This window comes from Saccopteryx leptura, chromosome 7, assembly GCF_036850995.1.
Source record: "Saccopteryx leptura isolate mSacLep1 chromosome 7, mSacLep1_pri_phased_curated, whole genome shotgun sequence".
In the NCBI taxonomy this organism is placed as follows: Eukaryota; Metazoa; Chordata; class Mammalia; order Chiroptera; family Emballonuridae; genus Saccopteryx; species Saccopteryx leptura.
Window position 1 is genome coordinate 71,037,705 of NC_089509.1, and position 20,717 is coordinate 71,058,421.

Below are 20,717 nucleotides of genomic sequence, written 5' to 3' on the forward strand. Positions count from 1 at the left end.
TCCGCTCGGCCGAGGCGCCGGCGCTGACTCCCGCTCCGCTCCTGCTCCGCTCCTGCTCCGCTCCGCGCCGCGCCGCGCCGTCCTCCCGCCCGGCCAGCCCCGCCCAGCCCGCGAGCCTCCCGCGGGGCGCGTCGCCTCCAGGCGGATTAGGAGAGGAGCCGAGATTGAGGGCAGCGCGGCGAGCATGCGGAGGCGGCGGAGCCCGAGCGCGCTCGGCAGAGGGGTGTAGTGAGCCCGTCTCCGGAGGGCGTGCGCCAGGCGCGGACGGTCTCCTCCCCGCGGGGCCCCGGCCCAGCCTCCACGGGCTCCGGCGCGCTGCGGCTGCGGGCGCCGGGTGCATGGAAGCGGCGGCTGCGGTGGAGGAGGCGGAGGCTGCCCCATGGAGTGTTACTACATTGTCATCAGCTCCACGCGCCTCAGCAACGGACACTTTCGCAACATCAAGGGAGTTTTTCGGGGCCCTCTCAGCAAGAACGGGAACAAAACTCTGGTAATCGCTTCTGTTTTCCTCTCTCTCTCTCTTCTCTCCCTGTCTATCTCTCCTGTGTAAGAGGACATTTGTAGGATTGAGGTTACTTGAGATTTTGAAAGTGTTACGATTCAATTGGTGTATAATGCATTTATTTATCCCGTGAGCGTAGGGTGAGAAAGGTTTAGAAAGGCAGGAATCTTAGGGATGCCGGGATCCAGGGCTTTGGCTGACATTTAGCCGACGCGCTGGACTGCATCTCACTACATAATGATGAAGATCACTACGATGTCTCTTTCTGAAGCAAATTGTGTCTGCAGGAACTTCTTTTAAGAAAGAAAAGGAAACAAAACAAAACTAAACCCTAACCCCAAGGAACCCCGTAACATTTTTCGGTTTAGGAAGCTGAAGGTGAACGAGGATGTGGGTGTCTCTGATCGAGGCAGGGAACCATGTGGCTGGTGGCAGTGGAGCAAGTGGCGGGGTTGGGTAATGGTCTCGGAGTTTGTATGAGGGCTGTCTCCGGAAGGACTGGTAGCAAACTTCTTTAATGAGAAGTTATCAGTACTCAGCTTAACAGAGTGGCTCCAGAAAGCCATGCTGTTAACTCTAAGCTATTTACTCAGAAGAGGTTGGAGATATGTGTATTATATTAACAGTCAGAGCCACTAGGCAACATAGACAAACAGAACCCATACAGTTGCTGGGAGGTTCTCACTGGACCACAGAGCTTCATCTTTCAGCATCCTAGTAGGAAGAGCACTCCTAATTGGTGGGAGATTTGCTGAGCATTGAGATAGTGCAGTGATATAGCTCTTACTTTTTCTTCCAGTCCTCTATTAGCTACAAAACTTCCCAGCTGAACTGACACCCATGCATTATTATCTCCTGAGAAGCATACACTTCAATAAAGAAAAAAAGAAATAGAGGGAAAGCTCATTAGGCTAAGTATTGCAAAGAAAATAGAGCCAGAATAAAGTAGAAATATGCAGATGTGTGTATGACTAAAGTCTGCGACCATTAGCAAACAGTACCCACACCCCTGACTCCCCCCACTTTTTTTTTGCAACGTTATTACCTAGCCTAAGTAGGTAGAGTAGTAGTTTGTGGACAGATTCAATTAGTCCAAATGCAAATACATATTCTTAATCTACTTTTCTTTATATATCTTCAAAAATTATTCTGCATAATTTTTTAAAAAATGCTGTGATGTGTTTTCCAAGAATAAAAAAGTTCTCATTGGCAGTTTTAAGTGAATTCTGACATTGATGTGATTTATTTGATTTTTTTTTCTTTTTCCCCATGAATCTATTGGACTGCTCTTTTCAGCTTAAGAGTCAGAAAAGCAGGGTTAGTTTGTTGCTTTTTATTATTATTCTGGATATGGTTGTTAATTGTTGTTGTTGAACAAAAAGAAGTGAAAATACTCTATGGTCTTATTTAGAGCAGTAGGCAAAAGCTATGGTAACCTTTAAGATTGTTTTAATTTAATTTAGAATACTCAGCCATGTAGGAGGGTACATATTTGGGGGGGGGGGCTTTAATTTTAAAGAAAGTATGTTCTAGCTTGTTTAAAATCAAGTTTTACTTATGCAAACTTACTAAATAAGATATCATTTTGTTGGTAATAAAATCACACAACAGAGTTATAGAGAAAAAAATTAGTTGCCAAACTTTAATTTGTTAAAATTATGGTAATCTTGATGCTTAAATCAACCTTGAAATTCTAACAACGGTTGAACTTGCTTATGCTGATTTATTTGTTGTGGGTTTGAAATTGATTAGTTCTTTATTACTTGGATGAACAAAGAATAAGTTAAAGTCTAGGTTTACTAGTGTAACTTTGGAATTAAAATGAATGTTAAAAAGCAACTATCTTTATGAGGTAAATAAATCTAAATATATACAAGTGTTAGAGGAAACAAACTGAGATAAAAAGGTTTAGAAATAGCTCCTATCATATTTCTCTTAGTTCTAGTGAAAGGGCATATAAGATCTTCATAATTAGTCCTTCCAGATTATGTTTATGAACTGCCCAAGTTTATATTTCCTGTGTTAGAAATCTATACTGACAGAAATGATGTAGATTGTCATGTATGTTTCAACTGTATTTGAAACTATCACTTTACAAGGTGATAGATGTCATGCTTGTTTCCTATCCTGAAACTTCTCAGAATTAGCAACCTTATAAGAAACACAAATATCACCATAAAATGTATATGTGCTTCATTTTGAATATTTTCAAGTAAGGATCTATGTTTATCAGGTTTTTAATTCCAGTTTCATAGAGTAACAATAATGAGATATTTCCTACTTTCTTGTCTATTTGATTGACATATTTATAAATTCCTCTTTAAAACATCACATTCTTACACTTTAAAATGTGTATTACCTTAAAAGGATTTTAATATCTCCAGTTTTTTTTTTTCAGAAAAAAGTGCAACTTATAATGTAAAACCATTTAGAGAAAAGTTATTTTGATTTCCCCCCCAAAAAATTCAATTATTTTTAATCAGTGAATAGCTAATGGGTATTCTGAACATTTTTAATATTTAGATTAAATGAATGATTTTACAACTATCAAAAAGTCATTGAAATGATGTAAGATAGCATATCACTGTTAATACAGTCATATTTAATGAATTAGAAGTTACTTAGAGAATAAAATTACTTATAGCATAAAATACAGGTTTCAGTGACATTGATTAATTGTTTGTAGTCCTCAATCCAGAATGTAATCCTGCTATTCATATTGAAGAGATTATCAAAATGTACAGTTCTTTCTATAGATCGGATTATGCCTTCACACAACATTTTAAAAAATACTTAGAGATTTTTTGTTGACCTTATTCCTGTGCTTTTAAATATATTCCTCTTGACAATTTTAATTGAAAATATACAAATGTCAATTTTGCAATGTCTTACAAGGAAAGAGAAAGGTCACTATGCTTGTCATGATTTCTGTTATAAGTAGCATCATATCTGTGATATAGCTTTAATTACATAGACTAAGAAATAAGCTAATGTTTAATTAGTGTTTCAGAATATTCTGAATAGGTTCCATACTTTTATGACAATGAATTAAGTTTGTCTTTTATGTATACTAATTCTTTTTGCTTAGATTTTCCAAACCATCATTTGGTATGCAGTTGTTTATAAGATAAATCTATATTGTTACACTTGTTTTGCAATTGATCCTCAAAATTTCTTTGCCCTAATTATATATTTTAAAACATTTAAATATATTATATATTTAATAAAGAATTAAATATAATTTAATCATTTTAATGTGGAATTTTGGGTGTGCCTTTTGAATTTTGAAAATCATTACTAATTTGTTCATTATATTCTGATAGTTGATCACCAACTTGTATCTCATAAGAGTATTATGTTTGTTTTAATGACTATAGAATTCAGAAGGAATGAGTACTGGTTTAGAAGTCATACTGTGAATCACTATTATAGTGCAAATTTCCTCTGATTCCAGATATATTTTATTTATAATTTATATGCTAAATTATAGAATCCACAGGAGTTGCTATGATAATATTTATACTGATAAAGAGATGGTATTGGTGTCATCCATTGTTTGAAGATACACTACTTGTCCATTTACTTCCAGGTATGTTGAAATAGTGCCAGATGCACAAAATAATTTGAATTAAAATTAATTTTATTTCTCATTTTCCAATATAAAAACATCAATAATATCTGTCTAGCCTAGCCCCTGTTTCTATAGGCTGCCTTCAATATCCAATAAGGTTTGGCAAAAAGGAAAAAAAAGAAATAATGTATTAATGCATTCTCATCATATTTGAGTTTATTCAGATTTTTTGAGATGCCTTAATTGCAAACCACTATTCTAAGCATCACAGACTCTATGCTCAGTATTATGTATTAAATAGTATGTGTTAAGTTGTATTCAGGGATGCTCATGTTCATTTTAAATGTGTTGAAAAAGTTTTCATATATTATGACATGTTTGCAGGTCTCTTGTCACTCAGAACATTTTCATATGTATTCATTTTGAAAAGTATGAAAAGATTCTGAGGTTTTCCTTTGGGTATATAGAAAATCATAAAAATTAAGTAGGTCTTTGAAATATTCTATGTGACCTTTTGTTCTAATTATTATTATCCAATATAACATTATTATTCATATCATTCTCTTACACATTTTTATCTCCTAGAACATGTCATTTGAAAGGTTTCTCCACTCATTGAAACTCATTTATGTAGCACATTAAGATTGTACATAAGACTGAGGATACCAATTGCTAAATTAGTGTTGATGAAAAATTTGTCATTGTTAGATTAATATTCTTGAGTAAGATCAGGGGTGAGGGTGGATTAGGGTGCTATCTTAATATATCTTCAAACTTCCTGCTTTATAAAATTGTTCACATAGTCAGTCGATATATATTTCTTCAAGTTTCTTTTAAAGTATTATACACATTCAGTATTAGAAATCATCTTGAGTCTCACTTTTCCTAACCGAAGTTGTCATTTATTCTTTGCCACACTTATTTTTTATTCTGGTGAAACTCTACAACTTGTGCATTTTCAGAACACATCATTCAAGTAAAGGACATAACTTTTAGGTAATTATTTATCCTATGACTTACTAAAAAATGTAAGTAGCATGATAAGGCAAATATTGGCAAGTGATACCCATGATTGTAATATACCTTGTTAGTTCATCAAATACTGAGTTATTTTTGATAGCTAAAATTCAAATGGTGACATAATATCTTGGCTTAAGGACCATCTCGTCCAAAGATTTAATATGATTGTATGTAACACAAGATTCATCTGCCAAAGTAGTTTGTTTCGTGTGCACCGTGTGTCAAAAGAGAAGTAAAACCAATAAATTTGAAGTACAATCAGTTCTCACTTAATGTTGTCAATAGGTTCTTGGAAAATGTGACTTCAAGCAAAACAGTGTAAAACAAATCCAGTTTTCCCATAAGCTAATTGATGTAAACAAGAGTTAAGGTCCTATGGCATATTTCTGTTCACAAAAACATCACTGAACTTCTAAATAAAGATCCAAAATATTTCTAGTATTAAACATTTGGATAAATGTGACCTATACATACATTGAAGAAAGATTAATAAAAACAAATAAAATCGTTATTTTTCAGCTTACTATTCCAGGTCAGGGTGCTGGGTGGCCAGAGCCTGTCCTGACAGCCCAATGCACAAAGCAGGAACTTCTCCTGGACAGAATGCCCTTCTATCTCAGGGGCACTCACACCCACACCCACACTCATCTAGACTAGGACAGTTCAGACATAACAAGTTACCTAATGTGCACTTCTTTGTAATGTGGGAGGAAACCAGAGTACCTGGATGAAAATCATGCAGACATGGGGATAATGTGCATACTTCACACACAAGGTGACCCCAGGTAGACTTGATAAATTTTTTTCTCAACAGTTTTATACCAAAATGACGATGAATAAAAGGATATTACTTGAGGACCTTTTTTGTTTGTTTGTTTGTTTTTTTTGGTATTTTTCGGAAGCTGGAAACGGGGAGAGACAGTCAGACAGACTCCCGCATGCGCCCGACCGGGATCCACCCGGCACGCCCACCAGGGGGCGACGCTCTGCCCACCAGGGGGCGATGCTCTGCCCCTCCAGGGCGTCGCTCTGCCTCGACCAGAGCCACTCTAGCGCCTGGGGCAGAGGCCAAGGAGCCATCCCCAGCGCCCGGGCCATCTTTGCTCCAACGGAGCCTTGGCTGTGGGAGGGGAAGAGAGAGACAGAGAGGAAGGAGGGGTTGGGGGTGGAGAAGCAAATGGGTGGGCTTCTCCTATGTGCCCTGGCCGGGAATCGAACCCGGGTCCCTCGCACGCCAGGCCGACGCTCTACCTTGAGGACCTTTTATAGTAATTAGTACAAGTCTATTGTGAGCCAAGAAGACAGTTTGCATACCAGGAGTACTCAAACCAAGACATGGAATGAAGCTCAGGGGTAGATTCTTGTAAAGCAGCATATATAGTGAGAAGGCAATGACTTTATTTTTCATAGTGAATTTTTAGTGGCTACCTCATATCAACCTTGGGAAACAGTTCATGTTTTGCTTATAATATTCAGAGGCATAAGAAAGAAAGCTCAAGTCAGTCTTGAAAAATAAGCCAAATTAAACTTTCTTTGCATAACTAAACTGATTTTGTCTGCTTAGGGAATTTTTAAGGCTGGTCTTTATTTATTTATTTATTTTTTTATATTAAGTATTCCCTTCAGGCTGAGTGAATGACTGACCAGAATAGCATTATTTGTGGTTACCACTGTCGATGTATTCAGACTAAAGAATCACACATTTGCTGTTTCCATTAGTTGCATAGACAAACAGGAGAAACATGTAGTCGCTGCCTTTATCATTTATGTGGTTATTCTTGCTTTCATCCTGTTGTCTGCTCTTCATGCTTAAATTCGGTATGTGAGTGGTTGCAGACAGTCATTTAAATCTTTCTAGAGTATACAACCCACTAGAGAGGTTAATATGGTGACTATAGGAAATCAATAACCAAGTATTGACAAATTCCCCAAAGCCAAAATTCCCAGGAGCCAAGATTTAATCAATTAAGTAACTCAAATGTTTTCCTTAAACATTTGAGATATCAGATTCAGGTTTTTTTCTGTCAATAAACAATCATTTGGATAATATAGTACTGGGTTTCAATTATTTAAAAGTTATTTATGTAAGCATAATATATAAACAGCACACATCCTCATAATTACTTAGGACAGGATGAACACGAAGATATTTTATTTCTGGAGGCCATGTTACAGGTGAGCTTCCACCTAAATTAGGGCTCTATATAGTGTGAGCAGTCAGGTAATTTAATGAGAGGTCTGGAAGTAGAAGAAAAACAAAGGTTAATAGTTTGAGCAAATTATAAATTCAGTCTCTTAGTTTGTTGATGAGCCTGTTGAGAAAATTTTTAGATGTCAGTTTAGAAGCATTTTCAGATGGAGTGAGGGCAAGCCTTGGCAATCAGACAGATATTTTTGGTTTGCACTGTAAACATCTCCAGGAATCTAAGAGGCTATACAAAAACAGACATGAAGCCTGTCCACACAGGAGCGTTATAGTGGTGACTTCTGTGAAGTTTATATCAAGTTGTTCAGTTTTAATTTCATAGTGATTCCAAGTCAAAATAATGGAAAAAATTAGAAATGTTAGTTTGGAGAGTTCTAGCCAAATATTGGAAGAAATATGAAGAATTTAGGATTCAGTTCAGTTTACAGGTAGAAGTCAAAACCTCAAAGACAATTAATAGCACTAGACTCTGATATCCATAAAAGTGTATTATTGAAATACAATTTTTCTTTCTGTAATCATCCTCATTTCTCTCAAAGATAAGATTAATTTTTTTTTTTTTTTGCAAATTAGGTCTAGTTTTAATAAAGTTGATCTGATTATTTACATAAGTGCAGCAAGAATACTGATTGACCATATAGGCTGTTTTGAATCCGCTTTGCTGGAATTTTTTTTTTTTTTTGACAGAGACAGACAGAGAGAGAGACAGATAGGGACAGACAGACAAGAAGGGAGGGAGATGAGAAGCATCAATTCCTTGTTGCCACACCTTAGTTGTTCATTGATTTCTTTTTCATATGTGCCTTGACTGGGGGGCTCCAGCAGAGTGAGTGACCCCTTGCTCAAGCCAGCAACCATGGGGTCATGTCTATGATCCCACGCTCAAGCCAGTGACCCCACACTAAAGCTGGTGAGTCTGTGCTCAAGCTGGATGAGCCCACGCTCAAGCCAGAGACCTCAGGGTTTTGAATCTGGGTCCTCTGCATCCCAGTTGATGCTCTATGCACTGCACCACAACATGGTCAGACTGCTGAAACTTTTTATAAAAAATTTTAGATTAATTTTCAAAAGCCTCTTGAGGCTAGGGAGGCAAGCCAAGGATTTTTCCAGTTGTGTCCTATTACGAAGAGAACAGAGTCTTATTTAACTCTTGCAAATATAAATATTGTCATAATAAAAAGGTGAACACACAATACAGTGTACAGATAATAGGTTGTAGAATTGTGCACCTGAAAACCTGTATTATTTTGTTAACCAGTGTCACTCTAAAAATTCAATAAAAATACTTAATGAGAGTTGCTGAATTCTGGAGGAAGCAGGTAAATATTTGCATTTTTGTTGCAAAGATCTACTTGACCATGAGTTATAGATTTAAAGAGAGGAGAGAAAGGTCCTTTAAATCTGAAAACAAAACATAAAAGTACTAGCAATGATGGCAATGAGTTCCTAAACACTAGAATTACCTTCCTCAGTTGGTTCAGTCTGTCATAATGAACTTTTGTTGATCTGGATCTTTTATTAGCAGTTGTATGAATTTATTAGTTTTTAATAAAATTTTAGAATTCTTACCGTTTACTATTATGATCTTAAAATTATCAGAAACTTGCATGATAGTGTACTTGTCAGGATCTCTTCCACAAATCTCTTTAAATTTGAAGCATTTTTGCAGGAGCGTTTTTGCAAAAGCATCAGAATAAAACCACTGTCTGCAAATGACAAAAGACTTTTAAAAATTGGCTGAGGCTACAGATCTAATGAGAATTCATTATAATTCTATTAACAAGGGAATTTGGTTATTTCTCTAACATATATTTTAAAATTATGACTGATAACATTATATCTGTACATATCATAGTTTTAGGAATTTCATACAAATGTACCCGAGAGAAAGTTTAGCATCACTTCTTATTTAACAATGTTTCCCATGAAATTTAACTTAGTTACATAGTTGTGAATGACCAAGCTCTTTTAATGGAGAAGAATCAGTTTTCTTAATTAATTGAAGTCCTGATAAAAAGAAAACAAAGAAATACTGTTTTCTAGGAAGATTATTTTAGAGATAAAGAGAAACCTTTGTTTACAATTTCTTATTAAGAGGAGAACAATAATCTTAGGAAACTTTGTCCTTTTAACAGAGAGAAAACAAAATCTTCATTTTCTACCAGTATTCTTTGATATTAAAATGTTTTTCTTTTCCTTTTCTTTTCAACTTAAAAACCATTCCAAGCTTGACCACACATAAAATTCCTTTCTCTAGATTACTTTTTCACAAACATTCTGAAACTTCTATATCCAATTAGATTTTGTCCTATCTTTCTTAGTTTTTATTCTGGAATGATCAGTTTACTTTAGAACAAAATGGCTTTCTTTCTTTTTTTTTTCTTTACCAAAACAAACAGGCAAATAAATAGACAACGTCCTTCCTATCTTTTCTTCTGTATAATACCGTTCTATTTTCCTTACTTACTTTTCAGATACAGTGATGTGCTTTCACCCTTATGGTTTGAGAAGTTTTGTAAAAATTCTTAGCTCTTTTACAAATCAATTTTGGCAAGGGAACTTCTACAGCAGTGTGTACGTTAAATGACCCCCATCCCAAACACAATGTCTTCAGTCTCTGGAAAATGTTTTATCTTTTGGAGTGTTTACATTTTAAAGACATGATAAGATTTACAACTTCAAGGGACAGAGGAAAGAAAAATTGTAACTTTTAAGAATTTGGGGATAATTGCTATTTAAACTTTTCCGATGTATTAGGGGTCAGAGGGCATGTGGCGTGTCATCTCTTTCCTTATTAATCACAATCACATCTCTTTCCCAACATCACAATATGGTCCTCTCCATTCTCATCACTCCCGGAGATTACACCTCTCAGCATCTCAGGCTTTGAAACAAGTTGACTCCGAGCTTTGCAAAAGGGCTCACTGGGATTTCCAATTTATTATCACACTCTCCCACCTTGTCTGCCACTTCCAAAGCTAGCAGGGAAGTGACCAACCTCTGTTCTTCTCTAATTTCCAACTTGAGTTTCAGCTACTATTTGGGCACTGGTGTCCCGCTGACCTGCCCTCAGGAGAGGCCAGCCCGTTGCAGCAGCTGCTTGTTTCCCTGTTTTTGCCACAGGTGTCATGTGCAGTTCATCAAGCAAGCATTTCAACACAGTCTGCATTTTCAGGGTGTCCCTGTATTTAGGAGGTGACCCACAAGCATCTTCTAATGTACAGGACACTGTTCCCCACATAGAGGTCAGTGGCCAACACAGAATTTTCCCCTATAGATGTTTCTTTCCCAAGGCTAGGGAACTTATGTAAGAAGCTTGTATATAGAAGTTATTTCTGCTTATATAATAAATTTTCACTCTAGCAAATAAAAAGTTTTTTAATAGACATAAATATCTTTTATCTCTGTAAGAAGTTAAAAAGTAGGTAAACTTATGTGTCTCATGTAATGTTTACCTTACTTGAAAATTATTTAGATATTCACTGGATATCAATTATTTAGTTTACCTCAGTATAAACTTTTATTTTATTTACATTTATTTGCATTACTTGCTGCTGATAAATATGCTAGAATTAGACACCAAACAGCACAACATATGATTTTTCTGGTTGACAAATTCTAAGACATACCTGCTTTTATTAAAACAACAAACTTAAACTAGCTTTCATTCATCTTCGGTAACAGTTAAAGTTTGCTTATGATTTCACCCAGGTTAGGTTAGTCTTGCAAAATAAGCTAAGATAAATTTTGTTTGTATGACTAAACTGGTTTTGTCTGTTTAGGAAAATTTCATGGCTGGTATTCATTTGTTTTTTTATTTTAACATGTGCTTTAAAATATTTGGATTTAAATGCCTTTAAAAGAAGAATGTACTTTACAGTTTGCTACTGTCTGCACTGCTTTTTCCCCTCCTTTTTTTTACTGTTATATAGGTTTTTCACTTAATTATATTACCTTCCTGACCAATAAAGGCATTTACAATTTTACACCTTATTTAGTCTGAGAACCAGATTTTACATTTGGGAAAGAGAATAATTTTCATCATTTTACATGTGTCTTTTCATTATACCAACTTTTAGATAGATGATAGTATTCAGAAACGTTTTTGGCATGTTTGTATTTTTTTAAAGCATATGTTTACTATATATAAGTCAAACTGATTAACAATGTTCTCTAGATCATATATCTAGTAACGCAACAGTAACAAATACGTAGATTGAAGGCAATGCCTTTTTTGCATTTTAAAATCGCAAAGTGTTGCTAATGCCAAAGGTATGTTGTGGTCTTTTTTAAAATAAATTTTGAACATAACTTTATTATTTATTTATTTTTAAAAGTTTTTCCATTGATATGTGTGTGTGTGAGAGAGAGAGGTAGGAAAGAGAGACCAGACGGATCTGAGCTCAAGTCCTAGATATACCTCTGTATCAGTTAGCAGTGAGTACAGCTGCTTGTAACCAAACTCCTGATATCAGCTCCATTTGTAAATAAATATTGTTTTGTATAATTTTTCAATGAGAAATATATGCAAATTGATATTTTTTTATATTAAGTAGTAATGTCAAGGCTAAAGACTCTTTGATTTTTTTTTAAGACTCTTTGATTTTATTTGTTGTTTTCCTACACAGCTACATTCTAAGCTAGAATAAATGACCAAGAAGAAAGGGCAACACATTGATTATTGTTTTGAGAAGTCCAGTCAACAGTGTATGCTTACATCCCTTTGGCCAGAGCTGTGTCACGGGACCACTTGTAAGTGTAAAGAAGGACAGAAAAATGATCATTTAGGCTAGGCACTTTGGTGGACTCAATAAAAATCTGAGTAATGTTAGGATGAAAAAGAGGTGACTGATCAGACAAGAGACATCTAGCACTGATGACTAGCTTTATGACCTTAGTCAAGTTCGACTTTCTCACTATCAGTTGTAGATATTTTCTTTAAATCGAGATGAAAATAAAACATACCTAGAAGACAGGTTTGCAGATCAAATGAGATGAAGTAGATCAAATAATTTGCTCCAGGTTTGACACATAATAATCTCTTAGTAAATGGTGGTAGCTATCGGCAATATTTTATAGTGGAGCATTAATATCTATATTAGAATCTTATTCATTCAATTCAACATATATATATATATATTTACATAATTTGGACACAGTGTCAAACAATATAAATATTTCATTTTTTCCCAATTTTCTCCTGGGACCCCTTACATAATTATCCCCACCCCAAGGTGCATATAATCTTCGCCTTAAATATGGATTGGGCCCTGAATATTCTAGGAGATAAATAAAAGCAAATCTTATGAAAACCTTCAGATATCAGCTATTCTTCTGACTCATAAAGTTCATAGAACTATAATCTATAGTCCTAGAAAGCTAGCTTTTTGGGAAAACAGAACTTTTTTGAACTCTCTTCCATAATAATTTCCATAGCTGTGGTTTTCTTGCAGTTCTTCGATCATTGCAGTTTGGATGTTATAGAATTAATATTTACACTGGGGGGAGAGGCACAACATTTTTTCTTGCTCTCATATAGACAGGTGTAGTAAATAATCATTGATTAATAACTTAGTCCAATATAGTTACCACAGCTTAATTTGGGGGGGAGGAGCTAAAAATCACTTTAAAGTTTCCCTGACCAGGAAGAAGTCAGTATGAAAATGTACAGGTGCTTTTGCTATGAACTTTATTTGTATTCTTCACCAAGTAATTGTCCTTGGTTATATTCTCTCTGAGTCAAATGTGATATGCATAATAAGGTAGAGCTGACATAGAGGTGGTGTCTAACTATACCTTACTAGACTGTTATTCTTGGCTATTAAAGTGTCAGTTTTCACTATTGAAGTTGAAATTTCAAGGTTCTTAGGACATACAACCTACTAGTTTTTTGGTTCATATGCCAAATTTTAATGTCATAGTTAATTTATAATTGAATTTGATTGTCATTTTTATAGACTACATTCATAAGCAAAAAAAAGATGAACTGTGATGACCAATATCTGTTGAAATAAGAATAGCTAAAACACAAAACAAAGAATGTGAAGTTTTTTCTTTCTTTCTTTATTTATTTATTTTGTATTTTTCTGAAGCTGGAAATGGGGAGAGACAGTCAGACAAACTCCCACATGCGCCCGACCGGGATCCACCCGGCACGCCCACCAGGGGCGACGCTCTGCCCACCAGGGGGCGATGCTCTGCCCCTCTGGGGCGTCGCTGTGTTGCGACCAGAGCCACTCTAGTGCTTGGGGCAGAGGCCAAGGAGCCATCCCCAGCACCTGGGCCATCTTTGCTCCAATGGAGCCTTGGCTGCGGGAGGGGAAGAGAGAGACAGAGAGGAAGGAGAGGGTGGGGGGTGGAGAAGCAGATGGGCACTTCTCCTGTGTGCCCTGGCCGGGAATCGAACCCAGGTCCCCTACACGCCAGGCCGACGCTCTACCGCTGAGCCAACTGGCCAGGGCCAAGAATGTGAAATTTTGAAATCCAATCCTATTTTCATAATTACAGTAAGTGATATTACAGAAAAACAGTCGCAAAATATCTGTGGCTCAAATTTCCCACTTTTATTAAAATTTAATATTTTCCCATAAAAACGGGGATTAGATTTCTTAGGGGAAACGTGCAGATTGAATAAAATAATAGAAACTCTTCTATTTTTCTTACTAATCATAGTAAAATTATTGATAGAATATAAAAGATGCAATTTTTATGAATTAGAACTTAGAAGAGTTGATAGTATGATACGTGTTGGTACTTACAAACTCACAAGGCTGTTTTGCAGGTAGAATGATATTAATACAATTTTAGCTGTAGTGTATTACATAGTACTGTCATATTGTTCCTCAGTAAAGAGTTAATGAAGTAAATAATAGTAATAATAGTAATAATAATAAATCAAAACGAATTGATTTTTCTCAGAACAGTGCCTAGCTTAACTGTAAGCAAAATTTGATAATGTGAAAAAGATTTAGACTTAGGCTATTGTTTACTTATAACGTTAAATTGCTTTAATTAAAATATTATACTAAGCCCTGGCTGGTTGGCTCAGCAGTAGAGCGTTGGCCTGGTGTGTAGAAGTCCCTGGTTCAATTCCTTGTCAGGGCACACAGGAGAAGCAACCACCTGCTTCTCCACCCCTCCCCCTTCTCTCTCTCATCCCTTCTCACAGCCATGGCTCAAATGGTTCAAGCAATTTGGCCATGGACTCTGAGGATGGCTCCATGGCCTCACCTTAGGCACTAAAATAGCTTATCTGCTGAGCAAGGGAACAGCAGCCTCAGATGGGCAGAGCATTGTCCTGTAGGGGACTTGCCAGGTGGATCCCAGGTCAAGGCGTATGCAAGAGTCTGTCTCTCTGCCTCCCCACCTCTCATTTAATAAATGAAAATACTATACCAATAATTCAATTCACATATGCAAAAGTCTGAGTAATTATTTGCCTTCCAGGCCTTAAACCTGCCAACTATTATAACTCATTAATAAAGTACCAGAGAGATTCTTCTTTTCTCTCAGTACCTCACATAACATAAGTATAATATCTGTTCATTGACACAGGTGAAACAGACATGCACACACATAGAAAAATTATTTATATTTTTTCTCTCCTTTCTTCTCTTTCTCTTCCACCCTCCTCCTTCTCTCTCTCTCTCTTTCCCCCTCTTCCTTCTTGCTATATATACCCTCACTGTAGTCTAAGAAAACAGAGAGAATATTGATATTCTAATTTCAACCTGTTGGCATGTTTGTTTCTCAGGAAGTACATAGGATTCGACTAGCAATTCTGACCAAGTTCATAGATCAAAAAAATTATATTTTTGAAAAATTATTGGCCCTGGCCCATTGGCTCAGTGGCAGAGTGTCTGCCTGGCATGTGGATGTCCTGGGTGCAATTCCCAGTCAGAATACACAGCAGAGGTGCCCATCTGCTTCTCCACCCCTTCCCTTCTAACCTCTCTCTCTCTCTCCCCCTTCTGCAGCCATGGCTTAATTGGAATGAGTTGGCTCTGGGTGCTGAAGAAGGTTTGGCTCATACATAGTCACTGGACACTCATGATGGGTCCTATCCTCTCTTAACTTGACTGCAATTGCACCAAATGATCTTACTGACCCTGTAACTTTGCAGCATCCTGTCTCTCCCATCAACTAGCTAAACAAAAAAAAAGTTGGGGACAAAGAATAATAATAACTACATTTCTTTTAACATTGCATATTCTAGGGTACCATGGCCTCCACCTCAGGTGCTAAGAAGAGCTCAGTTGCTGAGCAACGAAGCAATGTTCCAGATGGGCACAGCATTGCTCCTTAGTGGGCTTGTTGGATGGATCCTAGTTGGGGCACATGTGGGAGTCTGTCTCTGCCTTTCTTCCCCTCATTGAATAAATTAATAAATGAATGAATGAATGAATGAATGAATAAAAATAAATAATTAAGAACTACTGCTCCCCCTGAGCTCAGCCATCAGATGTTTCAGACATCTGAAAATAATACTAGTATGATTTGGTAAATCTGAAGCAACTTAATGGCCAAAGTTCCACTGGATAGCCATAGTCTTAGGAATTAAAAATAAATAAATAAATAGAAAGAAAGAAAGGGACAAAAGAAAAAGAAGGGAGTAATAGAAGAAGGGAGGGAGGGAAGGCAGGTGGAAGGAAGAAAAGAGGAAGAAAGGGAGAGAAAAGGAAGATAGAGTAGGTACAAAGGGAGAGAGGAAAATATAGGAGATCATTAATTCTTAGGAAGTCATGAAGAATGTAATCCAATATAAGAATGTATATCAAATAATTGAATGATGTTACATCCTGGTGTGCCTGGGGTAATCCCAGTTTAGGGTATTGTCCTGGTGTGCTTAATAACAGTACTGCATTTAACTCTCAGAATTATTCTGATTCGGATGATGAGTTTTATGGTCATCTTACTAAATATAGAAACCTCTACAGTGACAGGAATTTTCCTGAAATGAATCCCCATTCTCCATGCTGGTTCAACTTGTGTGTTCTTTTAGCATTTGTAGATTCCTGCAAGAAAGCTATCCATAAATAATGTTGTCAAAATGATACTTGGCTACTTTTCAACAACCTAAAGCCCAAGAATATGCAATGTTAAAAGAAATGTAGTTATTGTTATTCTTTGTCCCAAACTTTTTGTTTTTTTAAATTTAGCTGGATGATGGGAGAGACAGGATGCTGCAAAGTTACAGAGTCAATAAGATCATTTGGTGCAATTGCAGTCAAGTTAAGAGAGGATAAGACCCATCGTGAGTGTCCATGTATGAGCCAAACCTTATTAGTGAAAAGAGCCTGGGGTTGAAGAGTCAACTGCCTTGTTCAAAGCTTAGTGGCAGAATTTTGCCCCCCAAATGCCAATTTTGGTTCCTCAACAAAGCTCATTCAACAGGGTCTCCTTTGATTCTGTCAGCTACCTAACACTCTTCCAATAAATGTATTTTATGCTTCATTGAATGAGCTAATTTTGGTTATTTTTAGATGAAAACCCTGACAATAATTAGAACTACTGTAGAATTTCAATTTTTTTCTATGATATGAACATTTTGCCTGGTTTTAGAGAGAACTCTGATAATGGTTCACTCTCTCCTTTGCTTCCCATAATTTACCTCTGCAATTTAAGAGACTTGGATTTAAATTCAGATTGTTTAAACTAGGCCAGTTATTTAACCCTTCTTAATTTCTGTTTCTTTATTTATAAAAATAAAAATTGTAATTCCTTTAGTTTCTGCTATATGCCATATGTTGTTTATAACATATTATATAAATTATATATGATTATTGCTGAAATACCCTAAAATGGTTATTTACGAACAGGATTGTTTAAGGATTACATAATACAAAGTATTACTCTACTTTAATATGTAACACATAATCAAAGTTATTGTTATTTTTGTCATTATTTATATCTTAAAGAAGATTTATTCTTCCTCCTTCCAAAGCTTATATATGAACTTCTGCTTTTCAGATAGGACATGAGAGAAGCCAAATGAATAATACTAAGTATAGATACTTTTGGGAATTCAATGAAAAATAGGATAGGGAATTGATCATAATAAATAACACCTATATGATCTATCAGTGGATTACCTACTTTATTCTATGTAGAAAAACTAAAGTTCTCTGCTGTACAGAGTCCAAACTAAATGATTATAATTATCATGTGAGGATATACAGAATACAACATCCTGGACTTCATTTTATATGTACTGAATTTTAATATCCATGGGCTGGGTCCAGGAATCTAGCATTTCTACAGGTCCTCAGATGACTCTCACTGTTCTACAATGAAACACATCCAGATCTTCACTATTAAAACAGCCCAAGTGTCTGCCAGTGGACAAGTGGATTAAAAAACTGGGGTACATATATACAATGGAATACTATGGGGCTATGAAAAAGAAGGAAATATTACCTGTTGCAACAATATGGAGGGATCTGGAAACTATTATGTTGAGTGAAATAAGATAGGCAGAGAATAAAAATAACATATGACCTCACTCATTTGAGGAATCCAAGGAATAATGAGAACTGAGGAACAGAATTGAGACAGAGGAGGGATCAAAGGGACCAGAGGAAAAGAGAACAGAGGGAAAGGGGATGATAGTATGGGATAAACCTGAAGGGAAGGGGGGAGGGCACTGTAGGGAAGGGGGCAAGAGAGATGTTTAGGGGAATAGGGGAGAGGGGGGATGCATTCAGGGTGACCCTAGAATCTATATAGACACAATTAATTAAATTTAAAAAATAAATAAAAGAAAGATAAAAACAAAAAAACAAACAAAAAAACCACATCCAGCTTATTTCAATGGATTTGTTACAGAAGTACATTTGGATGTCACACATTTAGTATGAGCCCTAATCTTACACTTTCTTAGTTTCTCTGCCTAACACTCTTCCGTTGTTCTCAAACAGATCCTTTAGAAAATTATTACATATTCATTTGTTTCATTGTAAATAAAAATATAATGAGAAAAAGTTTAATTATAACATGGTTAAAGGACATAATCTTAAATTTAATAGAGTCTAAAATCTGTAGGAGAAATGAGAATGTAGACTTCATGCTATAAGCAAAAAAATTCTAGTTCTAGGTTCAGCTTCATGAGGCAATTTAGTTAATTTGGCCAAATTTCTTTCTGACTATGTTTTTAATATATTAATTTATATAGAAATTAGGGGTAATAATGCATTTCATAATATTTATTAATTTTCAATATATGTTTTAAGAAAATCACTATAGTGAACAACAAAGCAAATGTTTGAGAGAAACATCAGATAATTTTTTAATACTTCATTTATTCATTTATAGAGAGGGAACAGAGAGAGAGAGAGAGAGAGAGAGAGAAGTGGGGGAGGAGCAGGAAGTATAAACTCCTTCCCATATGTGCCTTGACCAGGCAAGCTCAGGGTTTCAAACCAGCAATCTCAGCGTTCCAGGTCAATATGTTATCCGCTGTGCCACCACAGGTCAGGCACATCACACAATTTACAAAATATAATAACATAAAGGTGAATAACTTTGAAAGAAATTTAGGGAGATACTAAGTACTTTTATAAAAAGTATATGAAAGATTTAACATTAATAGCCTAGAGTTATAAATAAAATTATATATACTAATTATATTCTTATATAAATCATATGCTAATCTCTATTACACTTTGGAATTCAAATGAAAACATTTAAAAATATTGTATAAATATTCTTGAATGTTTGCAGATATGTGAATATCTTTTATCATTGTTTAGAATTTTCAGTTACAATGTGATTATGATCTGGTTGGAATTAATTTGCAGTAATAATTGTGTTGTTGAGTCAGCTATTTAATATCATGTGATAAATCATCTAATTGTCTTTGATTAATCTTATTTAAATCATATTTTCACACTCTTTTCAAATCCTAAGAATAACTCAACTTATTTAAATTAAGTTTTAAATTATTGAGCACTTATTCTGTATCAGGCTCAGCACTAAAACTCACATAAAATATTTTATTTAATTATTTAAGTAACTCTTTGGCAATATTACAATTGCCATTTTACAAATAAAAACATTTAGTTTTTAAAGATTATATCTGTTTAAGGTCATTTATATTCTTTTTAATTCAAAGTTATCTTGTGAATACTGTAGAGAGTGGAAACAAATATTAGGATTAAACATATGTATGTCCATGTCTATTCTATTTTGTTTAGCTTGGCACATAAATAATGAACATCATGCATTCTCATATCCTAGAAAATATGTTTGTGTTCAGTTTTAGAGATTTAGTATTAGGAAATCAATATATAAAAACCTTAAATATTTTTCTTAAATATCATGGTATTCTTATTTTTTTTCTTTAGTGAAAGGAGGGGAGATAGTGAGACAGATTACTGCATGTGCTTTGACTGGGATCCACCCAGCAACCCCATCTGGGGCCAATGCTTTAGTACTGAGCTATTTTTAGCACTTGAGGCTGACATGCTCAGACAAGCTGAGCAATCCTCAGTACTCGGGGCCACACTCAAACTAATTGAGCCACTGGTTGTGAGAAGGGAAAAGGGAGAGAAGGGGGAGAGAGAAGGGAAGAGAAGTAAGTGGTTGCTTCTCCTATGTCCCAAGAGTCAAACCTAGGATATCCATATGCCTGGCTGACGCTATATCCACTGAGCCACTGGCCAAGATCGCATTGTATTATTCTTAAAAGTATTTTTTTATTTTATTTCTATAATTATTTTTATATTATTGTACCAAAGTCTGTATACTTAATTAAACTTCTATTATTGCCCATTTGTATACTTATCATTGATGTATACAATAAAGACTTTTTTTATGATTCTTTTTCTTCTTTGGGTAACCAAACAGAAGCCAGTTAATTAGGTTAAATCATTTGTGTTAAATTGTGTATTTCATGGACATTATTTATTGTACCAGAATAGAAAACAAAAGAGATTATTTAGCAAAAGACGATATATTTTTTTGTGAAATTCAGGGCTTAAGATATTTTTTTAGTGCTTTCATTTCACTTTGCAGTTTTTCCCCCAGCAATTTTTATTCCTAGTGTTTGCAATTTTCTATTTACTAACTCTAAGAGTAGTAAAAGGTCTCACACTAAAGCAGATAATGAATTATTTGCAAATTACTTAAAGCTGAAAGAGCACCATCCTTTTCTGCTATACATGTTTGGGTTTTTCGTTTATGGGAATAAGATAAGAGAAGCTGTCCCTTTTCTTATCATTGGGCTTTGCAGCTCGCATTTGTAGAGGGTTGGCTTTCAGCTGTAGACCATTCATAAAATACAAATTATCCTCCCATCTTTTTCAAAGCTTATTTTCAGATAGAGTACAAGAAAATGAAAAGATATGAAGCTTTTAAATATATTTTTTGTTATGATGTTAGTACTTTTTTTTTTTTTTTTTTTTGTATTTTTCTGAAGCTGG

General features: G+C 35.4%; 1 protein-coding gene across 2 annotated transcripts in view; it reads left to right on the forward strand.

Moving 5' to 3' along the window:
* Positions 1 to 298: 298 nt before the first annotated feature.
* Positions 299 to 20,717, forward strand: part of ZNF804A (zinc finger protein 804A) — a 284,581-nt gene continuing 264,162 nt past the window's right edge. For both annotated transcript variants that reach the window (XM_066345983.1, XM_066345984.1), the window contains exon 1: positions 299 to 490. In XM_066345983.1, the coding sequence (XP_066202080.1) occupies positions 380 to 490 (111 nt within the window). In that variant the 5' untranslated portion in view covers positions 299 to 379. The remainder of the gene's footprint in view (positions 491 to 20,717) is intronic.